The 25,924-nt window shown below is 40.1% G+C and overlaps 1 protein-coding gene across 1 annotated transcript in view; it reads right to left on the bottom strand.

The window, feature by feature from the left end:
• Positions 1-25,924, bottom strand: part of PLD5 (phospholipase D family member 5) — a 368,734-nt gene that overhangs the window by 191,209 nt on the left and 151,601 nt on the right. Inside the window, exon 2 of the mRNA XM_058533886.1 lies at positions 20,890-21,026. Coding sequence (XP_058389869.1) covers positions 20,890-21,026 — 137 coding nt within the window. The remainder of the gene's footprint in view (positions 1-20,889; positions 21,027-25,924) is intronic.

The following is a 25,924-nucleotide window of genomic DNA, read 5'->3' as shown; positions in this document are numbered from 1 at the left end:
CTTCAAGTCCTTATCCAACGTCCACCTACTCCGTGAGGGCTATCCGAGTACAGCTGCCACCAGCCCCTCCCTCTCTGTTTTCCATGGCTTTCATTTGGCTGTGTTCTCTTCTTTTCACAGCATCCATCACTTTCTAACATCCATCTACCTATCTATCTATCTATCTACCTACCTATCTATCTATCTATCTATCTATTATCTATCTATCTATTCTTCTATCTCCATCTCTCTATCTCTCTATCTCTCTCTCTCTCTATCCATCTATCCTTCTATCTATCTATCCTTCTATCTATCATCTATCTATCTATTCTATCTATCTATCTATCTATCTATCTATCTATCTATCTATCATCTATCTATTATCTGTCTATCTATTCTTCTGTCTATCTCTATCTCTCTATCTCTCTATCTATCCTTCTATCTATCTATTTATCTATCTATCTATCTAATCTATCTATCTATCTATCTATCTATCTATCTATCTATCTATCTATCTATCTATTCTTCTATCTATTCTCCTGTCTATCTCTCTAACTATCTCTCTATCTATCCTTCTCTCTATCTATCCTTCTGTCTATCTATCCTTCTGTCTATCATCTATCTATCATATATCTATCTGTTCTATCTATTCTCCTGTCTATCTCTCTATCTCTCTCCCTATCTATCTATCTATCTATCTATCTATCTATCTATCTATGTGATCATTTGTTGTCAATCTTCCCTCTAGAATCTAAGCTCCACAAGGGCAGGAATCTCTCTGTCTCTCTCTCTCTCTCCGTTTTTCTCTCTCTGTCTCTGTCTCTTTGTCTCTACTGAACAATGTCTAACCATGCTTGGCATTTAGTAAGTAATTAATAAATAGTTGTTGAATAAATAATAGATTTGGTAATACTACAGTGAGCTACTATTATTATTTTGATTAACAGAATTTTTTTTGTGTGCTAAAAAGAAATGCTTTATTCTTTGTTTAATAAAAAGAAAACAAAACGGATGAAGGAAGAAACTGAAAAAGGGAAAGGGAAAAAACCTTTAGTAGGCCATTGACAACACTGCTGTCATCATAAAATGACGGGCTTTCTACTCTCTGGAAATATAAAGGCTACATGTGTGGCTGCAAAGCTGAGGCTATATCCTCAGATATAAATCTGAGGATATAAATCAGAGCTGATTTATATCCTCAGTTATCTTCATTGCCCTCCCTTTAATTTAGTGTTCTTTTGTAGTTTCCAAAGGTGCCGCCTGATAGTCACCTCCCTCTATTTATCCACGGAAACCTGACATCCTCAGGCTAATGGCATGTCTTTAAGAGAAAGCCATTCCCAGACTTGAGGCAACAATGCAAGCAGAGCCCTCCACTGCCTGGAAGAGTTCACGTGCCTCCCTGATCTTCCCCAAGAATTATTTGGATAATGAACAGAACACATAGATTGCTCTGGTCCCTTTTGCTGACAATGCCTGCAGCCTTTCTCGAATTCTTCTAGGTGTGTTGGTGCTGTTGTCCCCATTCAGAATTCTGCACACAAGCCTGTAAACTCTAAAATCCTTACTCAGCAGGCAAGCGCATTAAAACATTTATTGTTGCTCTCAGTGTAACACTAGAAAAAAAAATTTACATTTTTACAAGGTTTCCACTCTTCCAGCCCTAAAATATTTAAATGGATCCTGCACATAGGATCAGAGTCTTCCCAGATGGTTAGAAGATGATTATGGCAGGCAAGGAAGAAGCAGAAAAGCCATAGAGGACTTGATGAAAAAAGAAGTCAAGTTGACAAATGCAGTGTGCTCGAGGCAGGATACTGTGAAATCATTATATTTTCAACAAAGGAAGTAAGTACATCCCTGCAGAGTCAGATCTTTGCACTCAAGCATTAAAATCTTTATCTTCGCCAGATGCATAAAATGGAAAATAAATTCTGACAGAGAGAGGAGACATGACCAATTTAGTTTCACTCTCCTCTTCTCAACAAAGCAATTTGTTGTCCTGGATACATTTGAAGAAGCAGCCCTCACCATGACCATCAGGCAAATGAGAGCCAGTTGAAACAAAAGGAGCTCTCAGTCCAAATCTAAGATACGGGAATAAATCTAGATAATGTCAGATCAGGTGAGTAAAAAGCAAGATGGTTTCATTATCATGATCAAAGGCAGTACTACATTTCCATTAAAAAGTTAATTTGCATGCTAAGCAAAAGCTATTCAAATTACTCTTTGCTAAAAACGAAGTAAGTGAATTTGTGGAGTACATATTCAATGCCGATGAAAAATTTATTGAGCATAAAGCTAGAAAACATCCTACATGTCTAGAAGGTCCTCTTAAATCCTCCATAAAACAAGCACGAACTCTAGTTTATTATTTTCCAACCTTCTCTACATTCTGAACTAACTTCCTTTACACACCAACTTGCTCTACTGGGAAGCAGGGACCCAGGTGATGGTCTGTGGGCTGACTCTATACAGGAGGATGGTGAGCCGTGAGCCATGATGGTGTTTAAGAAACGAATACATTTGAATCCTTTTTGGCTGGTAAGCATGGACTCTCATTCTCAGCAAACCCCACCCCTTGCTGTAGCTTACACATTTTCTCATGCCTGGCCCCGAAGGCCAGTGTGTCCTGGAGTAACCAGAGAGATAGAGAGATCAATGGGCAGAAGACACGCCCACACCTACACTCTGGGGAGCTGCACCCAACACTGCCAATCCTGTAGCTCTCAGAACTTACTGGAACTCTTTTGAAATTACCTTGAGAGCCAAGTAGAAGCCAGAAAATCTTATTATGTTATAGTCACATAGCATTTCTGATCAGAAATCAAATTACGCATATTACTCATGTCCTGCTTTTTCAAAGATGTTTGCTGGCAAGAAATTTACTGGTTCCTGAAAGTCAAAACTATCTGCTAAGTATTGGCAAACTAAAGGTAAGAGTGTGGTAGCTCAAAATTGTTCCTCCCTTGGGTGGAGACATGGGGTGGTGCTAGAGTCCTAGGGTTGGGACTGGATTCCCAGCTCAGCAGCTATCCCCCGGTTGCGTGTGGATGAGGTACTTGACTTCTCTCAGCCTAATCAAAGCATGAAAAGATATTTATTTAAAGTTCCTGACACATACCGATGTTAACTTAACGTTAGATCCTTCTCAATCCCTACTTCTGGCTTGGAAAAAGACAACGAAAAAGCACAGCCCATTCTCTGCTTGAGATTTTGCACTATTAAAAAAAATTGGCGTTGTTTACCTTCTCTTTCAGTGATTTGATATCTCTTTCCATCTTTTACACAAGTTTTTAAAAAAATATGACTCCCATAGCTCATTTGATTAATAAGTATTTTTCGAGTAAATGAGTCAATTGAAAACTCTTTTTATCGCATAAATTAGATTTCTTTACTTTCTACTGTTTCAAACTTGAAATATAGAGTAAGTCATAATTCTTTGTATTAATACTTGAACAGCACAATGTTCTAACCGTCTATTAGTATTTGTTAACGGTTTTTAATGGAGTTAACTCAGAATAATCAACTCAAGACAGGGAATTTCAAATATGCTGACTCCTTGGAAATGCTGCCATCAAAGCTACACAATTCAAATTTAATAGGAGGCAAAAGGGCCATCATCCATAAAAGCACAAATTGATGAGTTTCAGCATGCACTACAACTGTTATAAACTGCTATATGGAGTTTAGTGCACTTGGAATTTAACTTTCCTGATGTAAATTCTTTTATCCCAAAATGTTTTTATTCCACCGAAGGATGCCTTCCCTCATATTAAAACCTCTATCAAGGAATAAAGATGGAACCGGACAGTCAATCATTAGTAACTAACTAAAGAGGGCATCATTAGAAGTGGGTGTTGTTTTTGTACTAAAAACTATCATTTTGATTCTCCAGAGGACAAGACTGCTCTAGATTACCAATATCAATTTTTTGTATAAAATGGTTCTCAAGAACAACAGATACTTGGAAGTACTCTTCCCACTCAAGAAGCAGTAAGCAACCAGTCTCTGCATCTGAGGCTTCATAGGGGATTTCAGGTACGAACATAAAGCCAAAGATACCAGTTTTTCTACAGAATCCCTCCACCAGGTGACCAGCCACCATGTCTTGAGCACCAGGCATTGGGAAGACAGGGTTGTTGCTTTAAAGAAACTCAATCTTGATTTCACTGTGGCATTTGACAGTCTCTCTTTTGTGTGCTCCTAAAATAAAACCCTCTCCTGTGTTTCTTCCTACTCTCATTTCTTTTCAGTTTTGTTCACTTGAATCTTTTTTTCTGAAAACCATTAAAAGTTGGTGTTGACATGGAGGTGAATCATGAGGCCTCTTTTTATCCTCCATTTCGTCTGTGGTGGGTCATGCCCTTTTCAGCCTCCACTGACAGCCCACTCTTTATCACCACCCCAGGCTTTTTCCTGAGAGCCTTGTCCACAAGTGAGCACTATCTTCTGGATACCTCCACTTACGACCCATAGACACCACCATGCTCAAAACAGAACTGCATTCTCCAGCTATGTTTGGGTACCACCAGCCATCAAAATTTAAAACCTGGGAATGGCTTAGGCAATTCCTTCAGATTCTGGGTATTCTGTCTTTTAAAAATCTCTGAAATGTATCCCCTTTTTTGTACCTTCACTGCAACTGCCTTAGGGGAAGGAGAACTAACATATGCTGTGTGATTCCTCCTGGTTCCTAACCAGAATCATCTGGGGAGTTTCTCAAATCCTTTACACCCCAGAATCTCAAGGAGCACAGAGATTCAATAAATTTTCTTGGTGATTCCAATATGCTCCCAAACATGTTAGGTGCCTGACATATGTTATCTCAATTCCTCTTGACGGAAACCCTATGAGGCAGGTACTTTTACACCCATTCATAGAAGAAAAAACACCAGCCTCAGAGATGCTGAGTAACCTGGCTAAGACGAAAGAGTTACTAAGTGACAGAGCTGAGATTCCATGTTTATCTGACTCCGAAATCTGTGCCCTTCTGAGTTCCTGGACACTTACTTTCCACTCCCTTACCCAGTGGTCCCCACACTTTAAGCTGCACAAGTTGTAGAAGGCTTTTTTTGTTTTTAAATGCGGGTTTCTAAGCCAAACCCACAGAAATTCTGATTCTATAGGGTTAGATTTGAATCCAGGAATGTGCATTTTAACAAGCTCCCAGGGGATTCTAAAACTGGCATCCAGGATCACGCTTTGAGTAAAAACTGATTCCTTCATCAGACATATTATTATTAACATTTTTTTCTCTGAAATGCAAATAGAATCATGGCAATTTTCTTGTTAAGCCTTAAATGGCTGTCGATTAATTTCACCATCAAGTCCAAATTCCTAAGCATGGTGCATGCGACCTTCACGTGGTGGTCACAGTCTCATTTGCCTCATCTCCTGCCTCTCCCTTGCTTGCATTCTGCACTCCAGTCACACGGAAGCCAATGCTTGCTCTTCAGGGACAAAGTCGTGCCTTTTTATAGCTTCAAGTCTTTCCATGTGCCGTGGCCCTTATTTGGAAAGGCCGGAACTGTTTAATTCAGTTACCTGTCCGTCACTCCTCCAGAGTTAGCGGCACCTTCCCGTGATTCCTTAACACTAAGGGCATTGCTCCTGTGAGCATTTTTATGCTCAGTGCACTTGTTTCTTAATTTGTCCACCTCCCACTATATTCTCGGTATAATTCCTCTTTGTATCTTCAGTGTTAGCACAGTCTTTACACAAAATAGGCCCTTATTAAATATTTGGCTGATTGAAAAAAATAATAACCAAGCAATTGAACTTAGGCAGATAATCGTAAAAGCTTAAAAATTCTGAGGATGCTTTTGGGTTTATTTTTTCATACGTTAATGAAATATATGATCAACTATCTCAATCTTTTGGCATTTCATGGGCTCAAATAATTGTCAGAAGAAGAGGAGATTTGGGAGGTCATGTTAGATGATCTCCCCATTTTACAGATGGGAAAATAGAAACCCGGAAGAATTAAGTGACTTGCCCAAGTTTACTAAGCGAGTTCAGTGGGAATTGAAAGCTTTCCTTTCACTGATCTAGTCCTCCTTTTGCTATCCCATACATCCTGTTTTTTCTTCTTTTTCTTCTACTATTATTCTACTTTACCAGGAATTAACATTTATTTGAGCACCCTCTCTGTCTGAGGCACTAGGCCAGGTATGTTAAGTCAGCATTGCATTTCTTCATTCCTTCCATCACCAGCGCTGGGGCATTTGATATGCACAGGCACTGTGGCAGTGCCAAAAATGTGAATATTCATACAACAGAGTTCCCATTCCAACAAGCTTCCAGTCCAGAAGAGAAGACAGACAAGTGTGCAGCGATTAAGACGTATGCCTCAAGTGTCTGCATTACCAGCCTAACCACGTGGGCACGCTATGACACCCTTGGGACTAAACACGGAACGAAAATGTGATGATAATGTATATAAAGGACAAATGTCACTGCTCCCTTCTTTACCAGATTTGTAATAAGGAAGAAAAGATCAATCAGAAAAAAAATAATAAAGCACACACTCTCATCCTAACTCACTATCATAGAATCATCAAAAAAATGTGCCCTCTGAAGGGGACCTTTTAATATCCCCTGATTCCCAAGACAGAATAAACCTTGAGACCTCTAAAATGATCATTATTAATGCCCAAGCCTGAAAATGTAAACATGAAGCAATGTAATCAATCATCAATATCACACTTCCAGGATAGATTGATTTACACACAAACTGAGAGTGTCTTAGATTTTTAAAAATATCACTTGACTCAACTTGCATTAATTCTCTATCTTGAACCAAAGTCCAAACTCAATACTCATTCATCTAAGAAGATCTGGAGAGATACATGACATTTGGTGTTAATGCTTTTGGAACTCTAGAACGCCCTGTGCCCCATATTCCCAATATGTTAAAACTAGAGAGGAAAAGTCTCTCTCTTAGCTGTGGCTCCTAACCGCTTTTTTGTATATAACAGTGCAAAAAGAAAGACGGCCAAACTCACAAAAGCCTTTATGCAAAGTAGCTCAGCTCAGCATTACGAACTGAGTTAAACTTAGAAGTATTTATAGTTCACATATCTAATGGAAATTTTCAACAACTTCAAGATGCTAATTTTGTAAAATAAGCTTCTTGTGGAGATTGGTTAAATTCCTGGAAAACCTAATATTTGGTGTTCACCAGCAGATGACGAGTATTGTAAGAGCGGTCAGCTCTGGGTGCTATCGTAACCTCACAGGGACCCAGGTGGCCAGGGCAAACGTCCTGCAGGAGGGGTGGCCTCAGGTGAACCCCAAGAGATGGAGACCAGAGGGAAGGCTGTGCCCAGGAAAGGAAGCAATAGGTAGGAAGGCACCGAGGCCTGGGAAAGCGTGGTGCTTTTGGAGCCCAAGAAGACCATTGAACTGACTATGACATAGCATGGAAGTTGGTGAAGGAGGGAACATCAAGACGTGGCAGGCAGGGGACCTGAATCTCATGCATATCAGAATTTTATGCAGAACAAAACAGAGCAACTCCTTCAGGTCTTCAAAAAAGTTAGTCTCTACTTTGTGTAGAAAAACAATCTCCTGACTCAAGCCTTCAGATAAATTTTGGACTAAAAAAATGCAGTGCAAGGATTTATACCTTAAAGCCTTGCAAAATTCAGAAGCAGATTTTTTATTTTTCGAGTCGTGAAATCAAAGGGGAAGTTTCAACAATCAGCAGTATGTTCACTGAAACGTGCCCTGCTCCGTGCCATGCCTGTGGTGGTTCTGGGGGAAGCATGCCGAGACCTCAGGACCAGGGTCTTCCGGGAGGATGAGGGCAGGAGTAGACCAGGGTCTAGTTAGGGGAAAGTTTCGAGGTGAGGAAATCCAGAGAGAGTTCTGAGGTCTGGGTTGGGTCACAGTATGACGCGGGCAAGCTCTGTGAGAGACCGCGGGGATTCAGAATCGACATATCTTCCTGGGGCTCATTGCTGGGACTCAAGATAGTTAGTCTATTGTCATAAAATCTTAATTTAAACATTTCCGCCCCATCCCAGCAGGTGCAGGAAATAAAGGTGAGTCTGCATCGACAGCTGAAGTCTAGTGATGGAAGACACCCACGTTGTTGGATAAAACCTGGCGCAAAGTATGGAGGCAGAGGCTGGCAGCCAGATGAGCACTCAAGGAAACAGTTACCCAAGCTCATGGGTACTGTGGAGGGTGCAGGGTGTTGGACACTGTATGCAAATGTCATGGTGCTGCTCCTGCCCTGGGGCGGGCAGCCCTCTGGACAGCAGTCCTGACTTGGCCCTCAGAGATGAAAATAAGGAGAGTCAGCCAGACCTGGATTTGAGCCCAGCTTGACCCCTTACTAGGTGGGTAGATTATTTTACAATTTTGAACCTATCATTTCATCTGTAAAATAAGAATAATAATATCTGCTTTACTGTAAGAATGAGTGAGATAACATTAAGCACCTTACGTAGTAGCTGGCATATTAGAGATACACAAGAGATACACAAGAAGTGCAATAAGCAGACCAAATAATACCTTAAAATGGTCATTTGTGGTGAGTCACTGGAAATCTAGTTCTAAGTCCTTTATGTGATAAGAACTGACTCCCAGGATAATGTGATAATCAAATGAAAATATAATAGCCGACTCTACCCTCAGTTAGTAGTAAACAGCATCCCTGAGAACTGCATGCTAAAGAAAGAAAACCATCTGCATAATAGCTAAATAACTAAACATCCTAGCCTGCAACATTTCCAAAAGAGTGCTCAGCATAAAGTACTTCATTTATAACAGGGACAAGCTTAGCTCGTCTTATGTAGTAAATGTCACAATTATTGAAGCAAAGAGATCGCAGCGAAAGTTCACCCTATAGATGCCCAAATGATGATCAATTTTCAACGCTCTGTGAAAGTAAAATACATTAATAATTACGTGTGAATATCTGCCACAACTTGATATTTCTAATTCAATGGAAAAGAAAAGCTCAAAAATGTCATTATACCTCCCTGATAAAACAGGTGTGCTCTGAACATGATGTCATTTATTTTGTCACTATTACTATTATTTTGATGATGATCGTATTGGCCTCAGATATTTTGCCGTGTTTTACTGGATCCTCTATCAAGCCAAAAGGACATGAACAGGTAAGTCACAGATGAAGAAGTAGACATGGCCCATAAACGTGGGTAAAGATTTTCAACCTTACTCATAATTTTTTAAAAAATCAATAAAATACCACTTTTTTTCCTTTATCAGACTGGCAAAGATAAAGAATTTGATAGTAGACCATGTTGGCAAGAGTAGAGAAAACAACTACTATTACATCTTAATGATTCAGACTCTTTGCAATACAATTTGTACTATGTATTCAAATTTAAAATGCATATATCCTTTGACCTAGCAGTTCCATTTCTAGGAATTTAAAGACATTCTCCCACATATGCCCAAATGTGTATACATAAGGATTGTAGCATTGTTTGTTACAGTAACAACAAAACCCCTAAAGAACATAATGTCCTTCAAATCAATAAAGGACTGATCAATTACATTACATCTATACAATGAATGCCATGCAGCTGTGGATCTACATATCTTAATACGTAAAGATGTCCAGAAAAAAATTGTTTAAGGCACAAAAACAAGATGCAAAGCCATGTCAATATGCTCTAATTTGTGAGAAAAAAGGGGATATATATACACAATATCATACATATACGTGTATGTGCAAATATATACATATATACACACATGCAGATATAAAATCATATTTCTGGAAGGATATGCAAAATGCGTCAGCAGTGTTTGCCTCTGGGCAAGGAGACCCAGGGTCCGCAATAGCGGGGAGATTATGTTTCATTGTAAGAATCTGCATTTGTATATTTTTGTCATCTGTGTATATTAGGTTTTCAGTTGCATAAATAGTTAATTGTTTAAAAAGGCAAGGATCTAACGGAATAACTGGGAAATACGGGAGTAATAAAACAAGCAAAGGTGACAGGTAAATCTAACATGATAAGCTTTGTAGACTAACCTTGAAAGACAAGATCTCCAACATGTAGAGGTTTCTCCCTGTTAGTCAAACAGGTTACACATTTTAATTCATTTATTTTGTATGAAACTCTATGGAATATGTACTATTATTGTCCCCACGATTGGACAGATGAGCCAGGCAGGTTAAATGACCAGAATGGTATAACAGGTGGCCGAGCTGAGAAGCACACTCAGGTCTCCTGGATACCAAGCCCGAGCGTGCTCTTTGGTATCACATACCCAGTGCACCTTGAGCTCTGCCGCCCAGCGAGGGCCAGGCTCCAAACTTCTCGAAGGCTTGATATGGCTTTGACAAACTACAATTTCTATTTCTGTAAAAGTCAAAGCCTCACAAGGCTGCAGTTTATATACAAAAATGACATTTCTGTCACTGGGTGCTATCTGTCTTTGTGAGTGTGACTCAAAAAACAAGTGAATAATATAATACCTCACTTGGTAAAGCACTTTGCCATCTTCTGCAAGTGCATTAACTCATTGTCATCTCTCAACAGCGTGGCAGGAGAGTTATCAATTTAAAAGTGAGAATACTGAGGCTTCGTTTAGGTGACTTGCTCTGCTTGAAAGGACTGACCCCAGGTCTTCTGAACCTAAGTTCAGTGCTCCAAATACATTGCTACATCAAGTGTGAGTAATATCTGAAAACTAGCTTCGCATTTGCAATTGAGGTTGAATTGCAGAATCTTTTAGTGCTTGCAGCCATGTCTTTTAGACTCAGAGTTGAAAGATTTTACTCTGAAACATGACCCTATTCTTAAATGCTGCATTCCAAATCTGCAAGCTTTTCTAAATTTCAGAAGTTCTGCAAAACTTTGGAAGATGAGTTCCAGTGAATTCTTTAACAGATTATTCTGTTAAAAACTTTGTTTTTCTCAATATCCTCTTTGTAATCATGGCAATTACTTTAACTGAAAGTTTTGACTACAAACAATTCTAATTACAGGTCTATAAGCAAAATAGAAGAAATCCATCAGGCGCATCCACCTAGGTTTTCTTCTTATTTTTCTCCCTACTCCCTTGGTCAATGTTCCAGTTATCTCAGGTGAGGGGTTGGGCTCTTCACTGTCACTTGGAGAGGTCCTTCCTGCAAAGGCAGCTGAAACAGGCTCTCTGTGGAAAAGCCAGCTGTGTTTTCTGTTCCCAACACTATTCATGATTATCAAATATGGCTGTGCCTATAAGGGTTCAATGAACTTTTCGAAAAATATATACCACATTCAAATAATCTTTTTGGAGAGCAAACCTGGCAACAGGAAATGTCAACATCATTAATCATATATTAAGTTTCATTAAAATTATAACTTTGAAATAATTAGCTTCTGCTGCTTTCCCAAAGTGGTAATTACAGACCATCAGGAAGTGTCACACTCTCTCAGATCTCCTCCCTTAAACATTTAATGCTAAAGATAAAAGATTATTTTTAAAATAATCTTTGAGATTTTAGCTATGGGAATATAAAGAATACTTTCAGGGTATTGGGCTAAGCAAATCTCTCATAATTCAGGAAATTTGAATTTTACTTGACTCAATGGTGAAACTAAGATGTTAACATGTGCTGTTTCATATGAGAGTAGAGCTCAGAAGCATAAAAATATTTGTATTTAAATGTTTGAGAATTTATCTTTTCCTTCATTTAAAATTAAGTATTTATCATCTTTCATTCCAAATTATTATTAAAAGTTATTTATTCAATGCTAGTTAGAAAAAATTATGTTAGATTTTCTATTTCATTTTAGCAACTCCTTAGCAGGTTTCTTTTTTTAACTCATTTCCAGATGAGAGTCTTTAAGTATATAACCTATAAACTTAAGTCTCCCCTCTCATAATCCCCAGTTATTCCCCAAAAGCGAATCCCACCACAAAGGGATAATAAATTGATCTAGATAATGCATATTATCTCAATGAACAGTATTAATCCTGTATTTGATACTCATTTTTACATGGAAATTATTACCCATTAAAAAAGAGCAGCTTCTCAGTTCTGATGTGTGAATAAGACACAGAAGAGAAAAACACATGGGGTCCCCTGTTCTGAGGTAGTTTTTGATCTAGTTGAGGAGACAATGGAAAGATAGAAATGCTGATAACACCAACAGAAGGCCCAAGCTGCCATTACCAATGGAAACCAAATGGCCTTGTATTTTTGGAATGAGGGCAAAGGAGTGAGAAATCAAAGTGGGTGGGGAACCTCTGCCCAGGTCCCTGGGCGAATGCAGATGCCGTGACAATGAGTAGAGGCTCAAAACAGAAAGAAAGCAACACGTAGTGAGCAGGTAACTGACACCAAGCAGGGTTCTAAGTGCCCTACACTAACACTGACATGGCAGAAAGAGCTAGAATAGTTGGTGCACAAGGAGAGAAGATGAGAAGAGATGAAGCATGGCCTGAGCTAGGAATCTGAGCATCCCTTGATGAAGTAGAGGTGAAATCACAGGAATGGGTTAGAAATTGCCAAAGTGACGAGTGGGAAAAGAACGAACAAGCTTTGAACGACCGATATTAAGTATTGCCTGTCTGTGGAAGTGGGCAGTGAAAAGGGTATGAGACAGTAAATGTGCAAATGGGCAATGGCTAGACCATATACATAAAAACAGAACTCTGACCCACAACCTGCAGCAACCTGACCAGGAAACCGACCTCTTATCTACAATAACCAGCCCAGGAAGCCAGCCTGGATAGTCAGACTAGCGGGAAGTCAGACTGCTCTCTCCAGTATCAACCCATGGAGCCAAACAATAACTTCTGTAACCAAAATGACAGGACTTGATTAATAACTTCCAGCTTCCCTAATTTTTGTCCCTGCTTGCAACGTAGGACCAACCAGACAGAGATAAATACACTCCCCTAACCAATCACACAGGATGCCCGCCTCTAGTTATCCCACCTCCTGCTTCCCCAGGCCAATAGCCTCCTCTCAGGGCACATCTGAAGCCTTCCTTTTTCCTATGAAGCTTTCCCACTCCTCTGCCTGACTTTGAGTCTCAGCCAAATGCAGGTGATGGTGGCTGACGCCTTGCTAACGCAAGCCCTGAATAGATAGCCTCTCCTTTTCTCATTTGGTTGGTCTTCATTTATTTCCACAGGATTACGTGCATAGACAGAGAGGTTAGCTTTGGAAAGGGCAAGAGAAATCTCGTCCTCTGAATAAAAATGGGAGGAGGGAAGGATGAGTGAAGGCACTCAGGGACCCTGAGTTGGAAAGAAAGCTGAAGGAGTTTTATCAAGTGGACACCAGTTCTCAATGAAAGTAATCTCTCAGCGGAGACTCAGGAGAAGAAAGCTTAGCGGTTGAGAAAAGTGAAAGGAGTTTAAAACTGGGGAAAGACAAGAGAGAGCCAATCAGAAATGGATAAAATGGCTCACTTCTGTTTAACATAGTGGGTCAAACATATGTGTTTATCTCCTCTCTTTCTTGAGATTCTAGAAGATTCTGTAAGAAAGGGATACTGGCACTATAAAAGGAAAAAATACATGAAGAAAATTATGAAGGAAACCAGGTTCACTGTGGGCTCAGATGGAGAAACTGGGTGAGGATGTAAAACAAAAACTCTAGAGCCAGATTTTGTCTTTATCTACCTTTCATCATTATTGTTCATTTAGTACCTTGGAAATCTATTTGTAGTACCAGGCGCCCTAGGTTGGTAAATTCTTTGCTGGTGGTGGTATAGATTCAAGTTTCTCTTTCTCTTTAGACAATCAGAAAAGCACTCAGACATCAAACATGAAGCTGAAAACCAAATGGAGTCTTCTAAATTTGGGAGCAACACTCTAATTTAAAAACACGGTTGGGTTTGTCAATATAAAGCATGGTAGATCAAAGTTAACATAGAAAATAAGGGGAAAACTCGTAGTGTAAGAAAAGGATAAGAAATGGATTATAAGCACTGCCTCATTTTGGAGCAAAGTAAGATGATGCAAACACCTGCAATGAACTTTTGTCCCTTAATAAAAAGAGTAGTAGGGGCCAGCCCAGTGGCGCAAGTGGTTAAGTGCGCATGCTCTGCTGCGGTGGGCCGGGGTTCCCCGGTTCCAAACCCGGGCGTGCACCGTCGCACCTCTTGGAAAGCCATGCTGTGGCGGCGTCCCATATAAAGTGGAGGAAGAAGGGCACGGATGTTAGCTGAGTGCCAGTCTGCCTCAGCAAAAAGAGAAAGGAGGAGGATTGGCAGATGATAGCACGGGGCTGATCTTCCTCACAAAAAAAAAAGAGTAGTAGCCAATATTTATTGAGCATTTACTATATGACAGATGCTACTGTATGAAAGGTTCTTGCATTAATATGTTTTGTCTTTACAGCAACCTTTTGAGTAAGACATAATATGCAATTGTCCTCATTATACAAATGAGAGAAAATGTGGCACAGTAACGTTAAGAAACTTGCCCTAAATTGCCGGTCTCCTATGTGGTATAGCCAGATTCAACCCAGGGAATTTGGCCCTGCAGTCCATGTTCTTACGTCTGTAATATGAAAGGGAGGGAAAGAGGGAAGGAGGGAGATGGCTCAGTCACAAAACTAATTTAAAGAGCTTTTCCTCTGGTGTCTTTGTATCCGCCACCAACACACTTGGGGGACAATCTAATGACACCCTTAGAAGTTAGATTTTGGTTTTTAATAGAATTCTCCATGAAAGGAACCAGGGCTCATTGGTGAGTAGATAATACCATGTCTCAGAGCAAGAAAATTCAACAAGCCAGAACAGCTTGTTGTTGCCAGAAAGCAAGGCTGCTCTCAGAGATATGTGGAATAGTGTCAAAAAATACAAAAGACTGCTGGCTCTAGCCAAGTGAGGACAATTTGGGCATTAAAAGGGAAAACAATGATTAAAGTCTATTGCAGCAAGTTGAGTCTGTTAAGATAGCTCTAAGGTCATGATACTAAACGAGAAAGTACAACATACTAGGAGGTGATTGTCAATGCATAAAGAGTCTCTCAATATTATCTTCTAGAAATGTTGTACATTGATGAACCAAATTATGTATTTCCTACATTGGAGCTGCAACGAGGTTATTAATTTGGATAGAGCTACGTCTATAGATACAGTTCATTATTTTAAGTCAGGAAACAATGGATCAGAGAAAGAGATTCAGTAAACAAAATATCAGAAAAATATAAAATAGAGAAGTCAGCTTTTTAATAGACAAATTGAAAAATTTAGAAAGTATACGTAAAAAATGTGTGTGGAGAGAGAAGGGTGGCCGATTACAAAGAGAGTCTGGCCCTTTCTCTGCCCTCTGTGGGCAAACCTTGGCAATCTAGGTCACCCCTCATTGGAGAAGAGAACCACTACAGGAACTTATACATTGGTTACTAGCCTAAAATATTACATGGATCCCAAGTCCATTCACTTTAGGATGAAAGAAAACTCCTGGGTTTAGGTATAGTGGGGATTACATAGATAGACTGAGTTGGTCCATTCCCTTCATGCTTCAGGCCAAATGGGCACAAGCTAAAATGGATATGCAGATTTGTGGGTAAGACTGAGCTGTACCGCTCAATATGGGGGCTGACTCACTGAGGCAGAATCAGGGCCACCATAATTACCAGAATAGAATAGGTGGCAAGCGTCCATCAATATGATTAGAAGGCAATGATAACACACCCAAAATTTTATGTTTACTCACCTCGTTTAATGAGAGTTTGCAGAAATTAATTACCATATGTTATGAGAATTGGGCCCGAGGTAGAGGAGGAGCAGGGTGCAGACTGGTTCCGAGTGCAATTTTCAGGGAGGTGTGGTAAAGAAGAGTCCCTCTTCTAGTAAGTGTCTAATAGTGTCTCTAATAAGTGGAGGAGTAATAATCCGAAAGAACTGATGCAGGATCGCTCCAGGAGAGTTGGGATAGACGTTGCTGCAAAATGTGAGTGGAGGCCTCTCATCTGAAAGGATGGGTGTTCCACCCTTGAGCAGGTGTTCCACACATAAGCAGCACCTGGAGATAGTTCCAGTGTCTCTACTGGTCCTGGGGATGTGACATGTGGGAAACTTCACAGTGCACTGTTACCTCTTGCAAGAATGGTTAAAATGATAGTTATGGGCACTAGTGAATCATAAAATAGCCAAGCCACAGGATGTATGCAACTAAACTGGCAATTTAAGCCAATCTTAACTCTCCAGTGATGCTCTAGAGCCCACAGAGAAGTAGTTTTCTAGCAGAAGCTAGAAAATTTGCCTTTCATCCCCTCAGGTAGTCAAGTGATGTGGAGGTTCATATTTATAGGGACTGAATCAGCAATTAAAAACACACTGGGAAATGATAAAAAGTACACAGAAATTCAGTACAAGGAGACAAAGAAATAGGTCAAAATCATTTACTGAGGTCAGAAGATCTTGTTTCTGGGCATAACAATTGAGGTTGTTTAAAAGACAATTTGGAAGATAAGTTTAGAGCAGTTAAAAGTTAAAAGTCTTATTTTATAGATTCATGTAGAAAATTATAATAATCAAGGGTATCACTATTCCACTATCAGTACAGTATTATAGCAGCAAAGTAGTAAAAGGAGGAAAAGAAATAAAACAAGAAGTCAGACAGAAAAAAATCATAAACAGGATATTTCTTATAGGGAGATACATTTTTTAGAAAGACATAAAAGTTGGGGAAACACTGAGTGGGCAGTATAATTCAGAGTGGGAATCTAACAGAGAATAGGAAGGTATCTGGGGGAGTTAGTAGAGATAAGATGAATTACAGTAATGTATTTAGAAAAGAGTGCACTGGATGAGGTCTTGGGGACAGGCTGTCAAAACAGTGAAAAGCAGCTGACAAACTGTAGAATGTCTTGTATGCTTTCAACTTTCAGGAGTGAGGAGAGTACAAACACAGAGGGAGCTTCGTTACCAAGTAATGATATGTCAGTAAAGGTTACGTGAGCAAGCAGCACTCTATATGATAATGACACCGTGAGGGGAAGAGCACAAAGAGAAAATTGAGCGAGTGAAGTAAACGGTGATTGGAAGCTGAGCATCACGTGGTCTCGTTAGCGCCATCTTGAGTTAGAGTCTGGGGAGGTTATTGCCAAGAAAAGGATGAGGTCGTGAGAGGAAGAGTTGGAACTTTGTACAGAAGGGTGAGGGGGAGACTGGCACGCTCCGGAGCTTCTGCAGATGGGCAGTGTTCCCTCCCAGTCTACATCAGCACCAGTGTACTCAGTGGGTGCATCTCCAAATCACCCCACCTCTTTAACCAGGGGCATCCCTGCCTGGAGGAACCTGGGACTGAAAAACAGTGGAATTCACTCTCCTCTGCAGGGTGTTGAGGGATTGAAGCAATGGCTGAGGCTGCCCTGAGGACCAGGAAGGGCAGAACCAGGAGTCAACCAGTTTAAGAACTGGCAGTGTGATTGAGGCCAAAGATCTAAAGGGGCAAGTAAGACTTGAGGATGCTACAGGAAGTATCATGGACACACTGGCCGTGGTCTAGCAAATGCGTAAGAAGAAAATTAAAAAGAAGAGACTGGTAGTATAGGAGGAGGTTCGGGGAACTGGGAGACTGAATATGCAAATGGGCAATGATCAGACCATATATATAAAAATAGATCTCTGACCCACAACCTGCAGCTTCCTTCCAGGAAACCAACTTCTCATCTACAATAGCCAGCCCGTGGAAGTCAGACTTGCAGGAAGTCAGACTACTATCTCCAGTAACAATCCAGGAAGCCAAATAATAACTTCTGTAATCAAAATGGCCAGGACTTGATTAGTAACTGCCAGCTTCCCTAATTGTTGTCCCCACTTCCAATTTAGGACCAACCAGAGAGCGCCAAATACGTACTCCTAACCAATCACATAGGACACTCTGCTTCTTGTTAGCCCACCTCCAGCTTCTCTTTGCATATAGCCTCCTATCAGGAAACACCTTAAACCTTCTCTTTTTCACTATAAAGCTTTCCTAATCCTCTGCCTCCCTTTGAGTTTCTCCCAAAACACAGGTGACTGTGGCTGAGTCCCTTGCTATAGCAAGCTCTGAATAAACGGCCTCTGTTTGTTTTCACATAGTTGGTCTTCATTTACTTCTACAGAGCCAAAGACTAACCAAAATCAGGATAAAGAGTAGCTTTAGGTTGAATGAGGAAGTGGGAGGAGGAGGAAGTGGGTTGTGAAGAGAGAAAGAGATTTCTACATTCTTTGGAAGGAACAGGGAGAGGATTAACATTTATATGTTGTTTGTTATGAGTTTCTTGATGCTTTATTATGGGTTTATACAACTTGTTGAATCCTCATAAAACCTTGTGAGATAGTCTTTTTTAATCTACCATGTTTAAGGGAAATGATACTAAAGTGGTCTTCATAACCCATCAAGGATGCAGCAGAGTTCAAGGCCAGGTTTCCTCTTTCAACGATGTCAGGCCACTCTCCCAGCCCTCTCTGACATTCCTGTTGTAGTCCTGAGGGCAGTGTATTGCCATGGCTGTCTCATGGACTGTATTATAACTCCTTGTTCAGTCCTTTGGTGCTCTGCAGATAGGTGATGAATGAAATAATTAAATTAACATCTTGCCGAAGTTTACAGAGTCAGTAAGTGGTAGAATGTAGATTTGAATCCAGACCTTTTGGATTTCAAAGTCCATGGTTGTTCGCTGCATTAGGCTGACTTGGAATTGGAGTATTTTGCTGGCAGGTGCAAAGGTGAAGTGGACATTAAATTTACTGACTTGAGGTGGTTAAAAACAGTAAGGTAGGGTAATGAGAAGTAAATTTTAGAGTTACTAAGGACAATGGCAAGGGATGGGACTGATGGTTGGGAGGTCTGTTAGCCAGGCACAAAAGAAGATGGGAGAGTGTCCTGGAAGTTAGAAAGTGATGTTGCCTATAATGACAATGAGGGAGTGGGCAATGTAAGAAAATCTCATCCAGTTAAAATGAGAATGATTGAGAGAAGATGGTGGGACAATGGATTGTCCCACTGGAGACTGGGATTGGATGGGGGTACAAGGAATCGCAGTTGCCCTACCTCCGCCCTGTGCTTTAGGGAGAAGAGGAAAAGCAGAAGCTTCTCGGTATGAGGTTAGGGGGAGACCAGATACCACCAGGGCAGACATACAAGAAGTGCTGATTACATGGCTGAGAAGGTGGGAGAACAGAAACACAGGACCCAGGAAGAGGCTGTAGAAGACAGGAAGATCCAGAGGGGCTGCAAATTCTGGAAAAAACTCCTGCCTTTATGGGTGGGACCTAGTAACTAGGGAAGTGATTCCAACTACCCAGGGAAAGGAAAGCAGGAGAAGGTTGGTAATTGGAAGAATATGGAGGGACAAGCAGTGTTGGGTCATCAGGATTTAGTTATCGATTGAGATAAAGAAATAACCAGACCCAAATTCCAGTTGCATGAGTTAAAAATAAAAATTAAATTATAGTTTCCCCCAAGCGAAAAGAGGCATAATTCTTAGGCTCCCTCTTTTTTGTTGAAAACTACCAAGAGTTGATAATGTGTGTTAAAAGGTCCTGGGTATTTTGTCTTTAAGGAAGTTATCAGAGTTTGACCTTTACAGGGTTGCTTTCTAGGTGCTGGGGTTTGCCATTTAAAGCACCCAGCAGTCTTCATTATAGAGTAAGGTGAGAAAGAGAGGCAGAGCTATTGAAGTGACCAAGGCACTGGCCCCTTGTCCACGGAATGATTGTATTTGTCAAGTAATAGGATTAGCACAAAGTATTGAGGCAGAAGGAGTGTTCAGGAGGAAGATGCTGTTCTATGGCTTTCCTTATCATCCCAACACAATTTTTCTTCCAAATTCAGTCTGGGAAGTAAATATATTTAGAGACACCTTTCAAACATGAAGGAATAATCGAAAATGTATACTGATTTCTCTCTTGTATTCTCTGTTCTGTGTATAATACTGTTGCCTGGTAACTAGATTAGAATGTATCGCGGGTTAGAAAGAGACAAACTTCAGTTGTCTTTTCCAAACATTTTTTGTGCCAGACATTCAACTCTCAAGGCAAAATATCCAGGATAAAAACTCACCTACACATTAACAGGTTGTTGTTGATTTTAAGCTAGAAAAGAGGGCATTTCGACTGATGCTTTCCACAGGGAAAAATTACAATTAACATTCATTATGAGCTCCAATTCATAGTAACTGTTGTAATTGTGTGGCCTCAGTTCAGCTTTGTAGCAACACGTGTATAAAAATAGACCTCTTATCGACCGGCCCCTCTTGTACTTTTCTACGCCCTCCTCACGACCTCAAAAAAAAGTAGCAGCTGAGGGAAGAATGGGATGAGGGGAGTTATGGGGATGAAACCATGCTGTGATGGCTCTGCCAGGCAGGCACAACCCCTGTTATTTAATGTTATTTAATGTAACTGAAATGTTATTTAATGTAACTGGAGAGACATGATACAAAAATATAATGGTAAAGCTGTTGCAACTTCTAGATTGAGAACAAACTGTGTGGTACATTAGGACGGATAGAGGAGGCATGTCTTCTCATAGGCATGCCTATTTATTTAATGCCTCGTTTTCAGTTGGTATTTTTCCTGAGATGTGTGCTATTTTAACTTCCATTTGATTTAACAATTAGGACAATGTCCTCTGTCCATTTGGGGCACTCATTTTTGCCAGGCTTATCGTGGAATAAACCCAAACCTCATACACAAAGGTCTCCAGAAATACAGATTGTAAAAAATTTCATTTTGTCCACTATCCCTCTGGCCAGAACATGCCCAAATTGTAAAGTGAATTAAATCATTACTCATTTTCATTCCCTTGCTCTAAAAAGTAAAAGCATCAGTGGACAGAGAGTCCTGCCTCATCTTAACCCAAGAGGAAGTTGGGTGATTGCAATTGGTTTAAGATATTTCTCTCTCCACTGTCCACGGCCCTCTCTGGCTTTCTTGCCCACCCCCTAAAAGAGAATTTTTGTTTGTTACCTCTTACCGACATTTATTTTGACAATTTTTTTCTGAGAGTCCATCCTCATCCTCTCCCATGATGTCCACAGCCGAAAATATCAATGCCACGAGAATGGCAAAGCAGCACACCAGGGCAAAGATCACAATGCACTTCTGCTGGGACTGCAAGAGAGCAAGAAGACAAAGAAAAGTAAGGGGAGCAGCTTTCGCTTAGGAAAGTCAAGATTTGACAGCTTTTCAAAATTCCATGAAAGTCCTCTGGGAAACAATTACTTTCATCACTGCCAGGGAAGGGCTGCTCTCCAGGTGAAAACGCCTAAAACTTTTATACTTATTCCTCAACACAGCCTTCAAACTCCTACTAAACACGTTAGAACCTATTAAATAATTCAAGTGCTGAATCAACACTTCCAAACGAGTTTGTTCTTCCACTTTCTCATCAAAAGCAGTCCAGAAAAGATCACTACAAGAACCATGATTGTGAATTAAGAACAAAACATGAGGTGGCTCAATAATTCTTCTCTGTCCCCTGTTATTACTACGACCTTCTAAACTCTGCAAATTGTCCTCTATATTCTCTTGCTTTTCCCATCTCATCTTGCTCTAAGACCTTTATGGTGACGGCTCAGCAAAGATGCCCCTGGGTGGTCAATTCTGCACTTTGATCAGCAAATTGGATCTATCAGCTTGCACCATGGGTCATTAACTGACATAGTCCATTTCAAAACACAATGAGGGAGTGACGTCAGCATCATGGCGGAGTGAGCTTTCCCGTGAACTCTTCCCTCGACAAGATACAACAAAGGGAACAGTGACAGACCAACAACGGAATCCCAGACAGTGAAAAGCAAGATCGGAAAGATCCATACTGTGGCACATCTGAGAGCGGAACGTGCTGGGCCCCTGGAGGAAGTGAGGAGAGGTAAGGAGAACTCCTCTCCCTCCCCATCAGATCAGCAATCCCGGTCCGCGCGGCTCCCAGAGAGGGGGGAGGGGCGGCCCTCGGCCAGGAAACCATAGCTCTTCGGGCTCTCTCAGCCAGTGGGAAACTCCCACACAGAGGACTCAGAAGAGCCACAGGGCTACCATCAACATCTGAGCACCCCAGAGAGCGGATAAAGAGGGGCAAACGAGAAGCCTCCCACATCAGGGACCCAGAGGGCAAAAGAGAGCTCCCCCCTCCCCGCAAACTGGACCCTGCAGCTCAACCGACCAGACCAGACCTAGCGATCCACCGCAGACCAGACCAAGTGATCCGCGACAGACCTATCAAAAGACCGGACCCGAGGATCGCAGTGGGAAAAAAACAAAAAAACAAAAAACAAAACTGCGGATCACAGCAGAAAAAACGGGGCAGAGCGCAGGGGGCTTAGACTACACAGCCCTTTACCACCAGACAGTGGTGGCAGGTGGAAATTGCAACAGAGATTTCCAGGATGAGGAAAAACAAAACCAACACAGGAACCACAATGCAAAAATATATGAAATCACCAGACCAGAAACAAAATGACAAGCACCCAGAAATCAACCCCAAAGACACAGAAATCCATAAACTAAATGACAGAGATTTCAAAATAGCTATCATAAAAACACTCAACGAAATACGAGACACCACAGACAAACAATTCAATGAGATTAGGAGTTTCTTCACAAAAGAGATTGAAATCATAAAGAAAAACCAATCAGTGCTGATGGAGATGAAGAACACAATGGAGGAGATAAAGGAGAATCTGGAATCTTTAAAGAACAGAGCTGACAATATGGAGGAAAGAATTAGCACTTTAGAGGATAGGAATACAGATATTCTCCAGATGGAAGAGGAGAGAGAACTAAGACTAAAAAGAAATGAAGAAAGACTCCGAGAAATATCCGACTCTATTAGAAAATGTAACATAAGAATTATAGGTATTCCTGAGGGAGAGGAGAGGGAAAGAGGAACAGAGAGCCTATTCAAGGAAATAATAGCTGAGAATTTCCCAAATCTGGGGAAGGAGCAGGAAATACCAGTAAGCGAAGCCAACAGGACACCATATATATTAACAGACAAAGGCCTTCACCACGACACCTAGTGGTAAGGCTAGCCAGGGTCAACGACAAAGAAACAATATTAAGGGCAGCTAGACAAAAACAAAAAATAACGTACAAAGGAACTCCCATCAGGCTCTCAGCAGATTTCTCAACAGAAACTTTACAGGCTAGAAGAGACTGGAATGATATATTCAAAATACTGAAAGACAAAAACTTTCAGCCAAAAACACTCTATCCAGCAAAAATATCCTTCAAATATGATGGACAAATAGTAACTCTCCCAGATAAACAAAAGCTAAGGGAGTTCATGGCCACGAGACTCCCACTACAAGAAATACTCAACAAGGCCCTCAGGCCTGAAAAAAGAAGAGAAAGGGAACACAAAGCTTGGAGCAAGGAGAAAAGTAGGTAGACAAACTCAGAAAAATAGTAGATCTTTACCAGAATAGGTTAACAATCACTTAAATACTAAATTCAAAGATCAAAGGAAGAAACTCACCAAAAATAAATTTAACCTAATCACTGTAAACACACAGCCACAACACAAGATAGAATAAGGTATAACAAGAACAACTTAGAAGGGGAAGAGGAAAGTGACTGAATTGACTTAGTATAAGGAAATAGGAGGCCATCAGATAATGGACTATCTCATACACAAGATTTTTTACACAAACCTCAAGGTAACCACTAAACAAATAATCAAAACAAAACCACATATGATAAACAAAGAGAAAACTAGAAGAGTCATAAGACAGAACAACCAAACTGAATTGGCAGTCCAAAACACATGGGACAAGAAACAAAGGAAACGCAAAAGAACCAGAAAATAAGTGACAAAGCAGCAACATTAAGCCCTCATATATCAATAATTACTCTAAATGTAAATGGATTGAACTCGCCAATCAAAAGATACAGAGTGGCAGGATGGATTAAAAAGCAAGACCCAACAATATGCTGCCTTCAGGAAACACATCTTAGCACTAAAGACAAGCACAGGCTCAGAGTGAAAGGATGGAAGACAATACTCCAAGCTAACGGCAAACAAAAGAAAGCAGGTGTTGCCATACTCATATCAGACAAAGTAGATTTCAAGATAAAACAGGTTAAGAAAGACAAAGAAGGGAAATATATAATGATAAAAGGGACACTCCATCAAGAAGACATATCACTTATAAATATATATGCACCCAACATAGCAGCACCAATGTACATAAAGCAACTATTAACAAACCTAAAAGGAGAAATCAACAACAACACAATAATAGTAGGGGATCTTAACACCCCACTTACAACAATGGATAGATCATCCAGACAAAAAGTCAATAAAGAAATAGTAGACTTAAATGAAAAACTGGACGAGATGGACCTAGTAGACATATACAGAGCACTCCATCCAAAAACAGCTGACTACACATTCTTCTCAAGCACACATGGAACATTCTCTAGGATAGACCATATGTTGGGAAACAAAGCCAGCCTCAATAAATTTAAGAAGATTGAAATCATAACAAGCATCTTTTCAGAACATAAGGCTATGAAACTGGAAATGAACCATGAAAAAAAAACTGGGAAAGTGACAAAAATGTGGAGATTAAACAACATGCTACTGAACAACCAATGGATCATTGATGAAATTAAAGGAGAAATCAAAAACTATCTGGAAACAAATGAAAATGATAATATGCCATATCAAACCATATGGATGCAGCAAAAGCGGTCCTGAGAGGGAAACTCATAGCGATACAAGCACACCTTAACAAACAAGAAAAAGCCCAAATAGGCAACCTTAAATTACATCTAACAGAACTAGAAAAAGAAGAAGAAACAAAGCCCAAAGTCAGCAGAAGGAGAGAAATAATAAAAATCAGAGCAGAAATAAATGAAATTGAGACCAAAAAAACAGTAGAAAGGATTAATGAAACAAAGAGTTGGTTCTTTGAGAAGATAAACAAAATCGACAAACCCTTAGCCAGGCTTACTAAGAAAAAAAGAGAAAAGGCTCAAGTAAATAAAATTAGAAATGAAAGAGGAGAAATTACAATGGATACCACGGAAATACAGAGGATTATAAGAGAATACGATGAGAAATTATATGCCAACAAATTGGACAATCTAGAAGAAATGGATAAATTCTTAGACTCATACAACCTCCCAAAATTGAACCAAGAAGAAATGGAGTTTCTGAATAGACCAATAACAAGTAAAGAGATTGAAATAGTAATCAAAAACCTCCCAAAAAATAAAAGTCCAGGATCAGATGGCTTCTCCAGTGAATTTTACCAAACATTCAAAGAAGATTTAATACCCATCCTTCTCAAACTATTCCAAAAAATAGAGGAAGATGGAACACTTCCTAAATCATTCTATGAGGCCAACATCACCCTGATACCAAAACCAGACAAAGACAATACAAAGAAAGAAAATTACAGGCCAATATCGCTGATGAACATTGATGCAAAAATCCTCAACAAAATATTGGCAAACCGAATACAACAATACATTAAAAAGATCATACACCATGATCAAGTGGGATTTATATCAGGGACGCAGGGATGGTTCAACATCTGCAAATCAATCAACTTGATACATCACATCAACAAAACAAAGAAGAAAAACCACATGATCATCTCAATAGAGGCAGAGAAGGCATTTGACAAGATACAACATCCATTTATGATAAAAACTCTCAATAAAATGGGAATAGAAGGAAAATACCTCAACATAATAAAGGCCATATATGACAAACCCACAGCCAACATCATACTCAATGGGGAAATACTGAAAGCCATTCCTCTGAGAACAGGAACGAGGCAGGGCTGCCCACTCTCACCACTCCTGTTCAACATAGTACTGGAGGTTTTGGCCAGAGCAATTAGGCAAGAAAAAGGAATAAAAGGAATCCAAATAGGTAACGAAGAAGTGAAACTCTCACTATTTGCAGATGACATGATTGTATATATAGAAAACCCTAAAGAATCTGTTGGAAAACTATTAGAAACAATCAACAACTACAGCAAAGTTGCAGGGTACAA

Source organism: Diceros bicornis, chromosome 38 (assembly GCF_020826845.1).
Source record: "Diceros bicornis minor isolate mBicDic1 chromosome 38, mDicBic1.mat.cur, whole genome shotgun sequence".
In the NCBI taxonomy this organism is placed as follows: Eukaryota; Metazoa; Chordata; class Mammalia; order Perissodactyla; family Rhinocerotidae; genus Diceros; species Diceros bicornis.
This window is presented reverse-complemented; position numbering and strand designations above follow the sequence as displayed.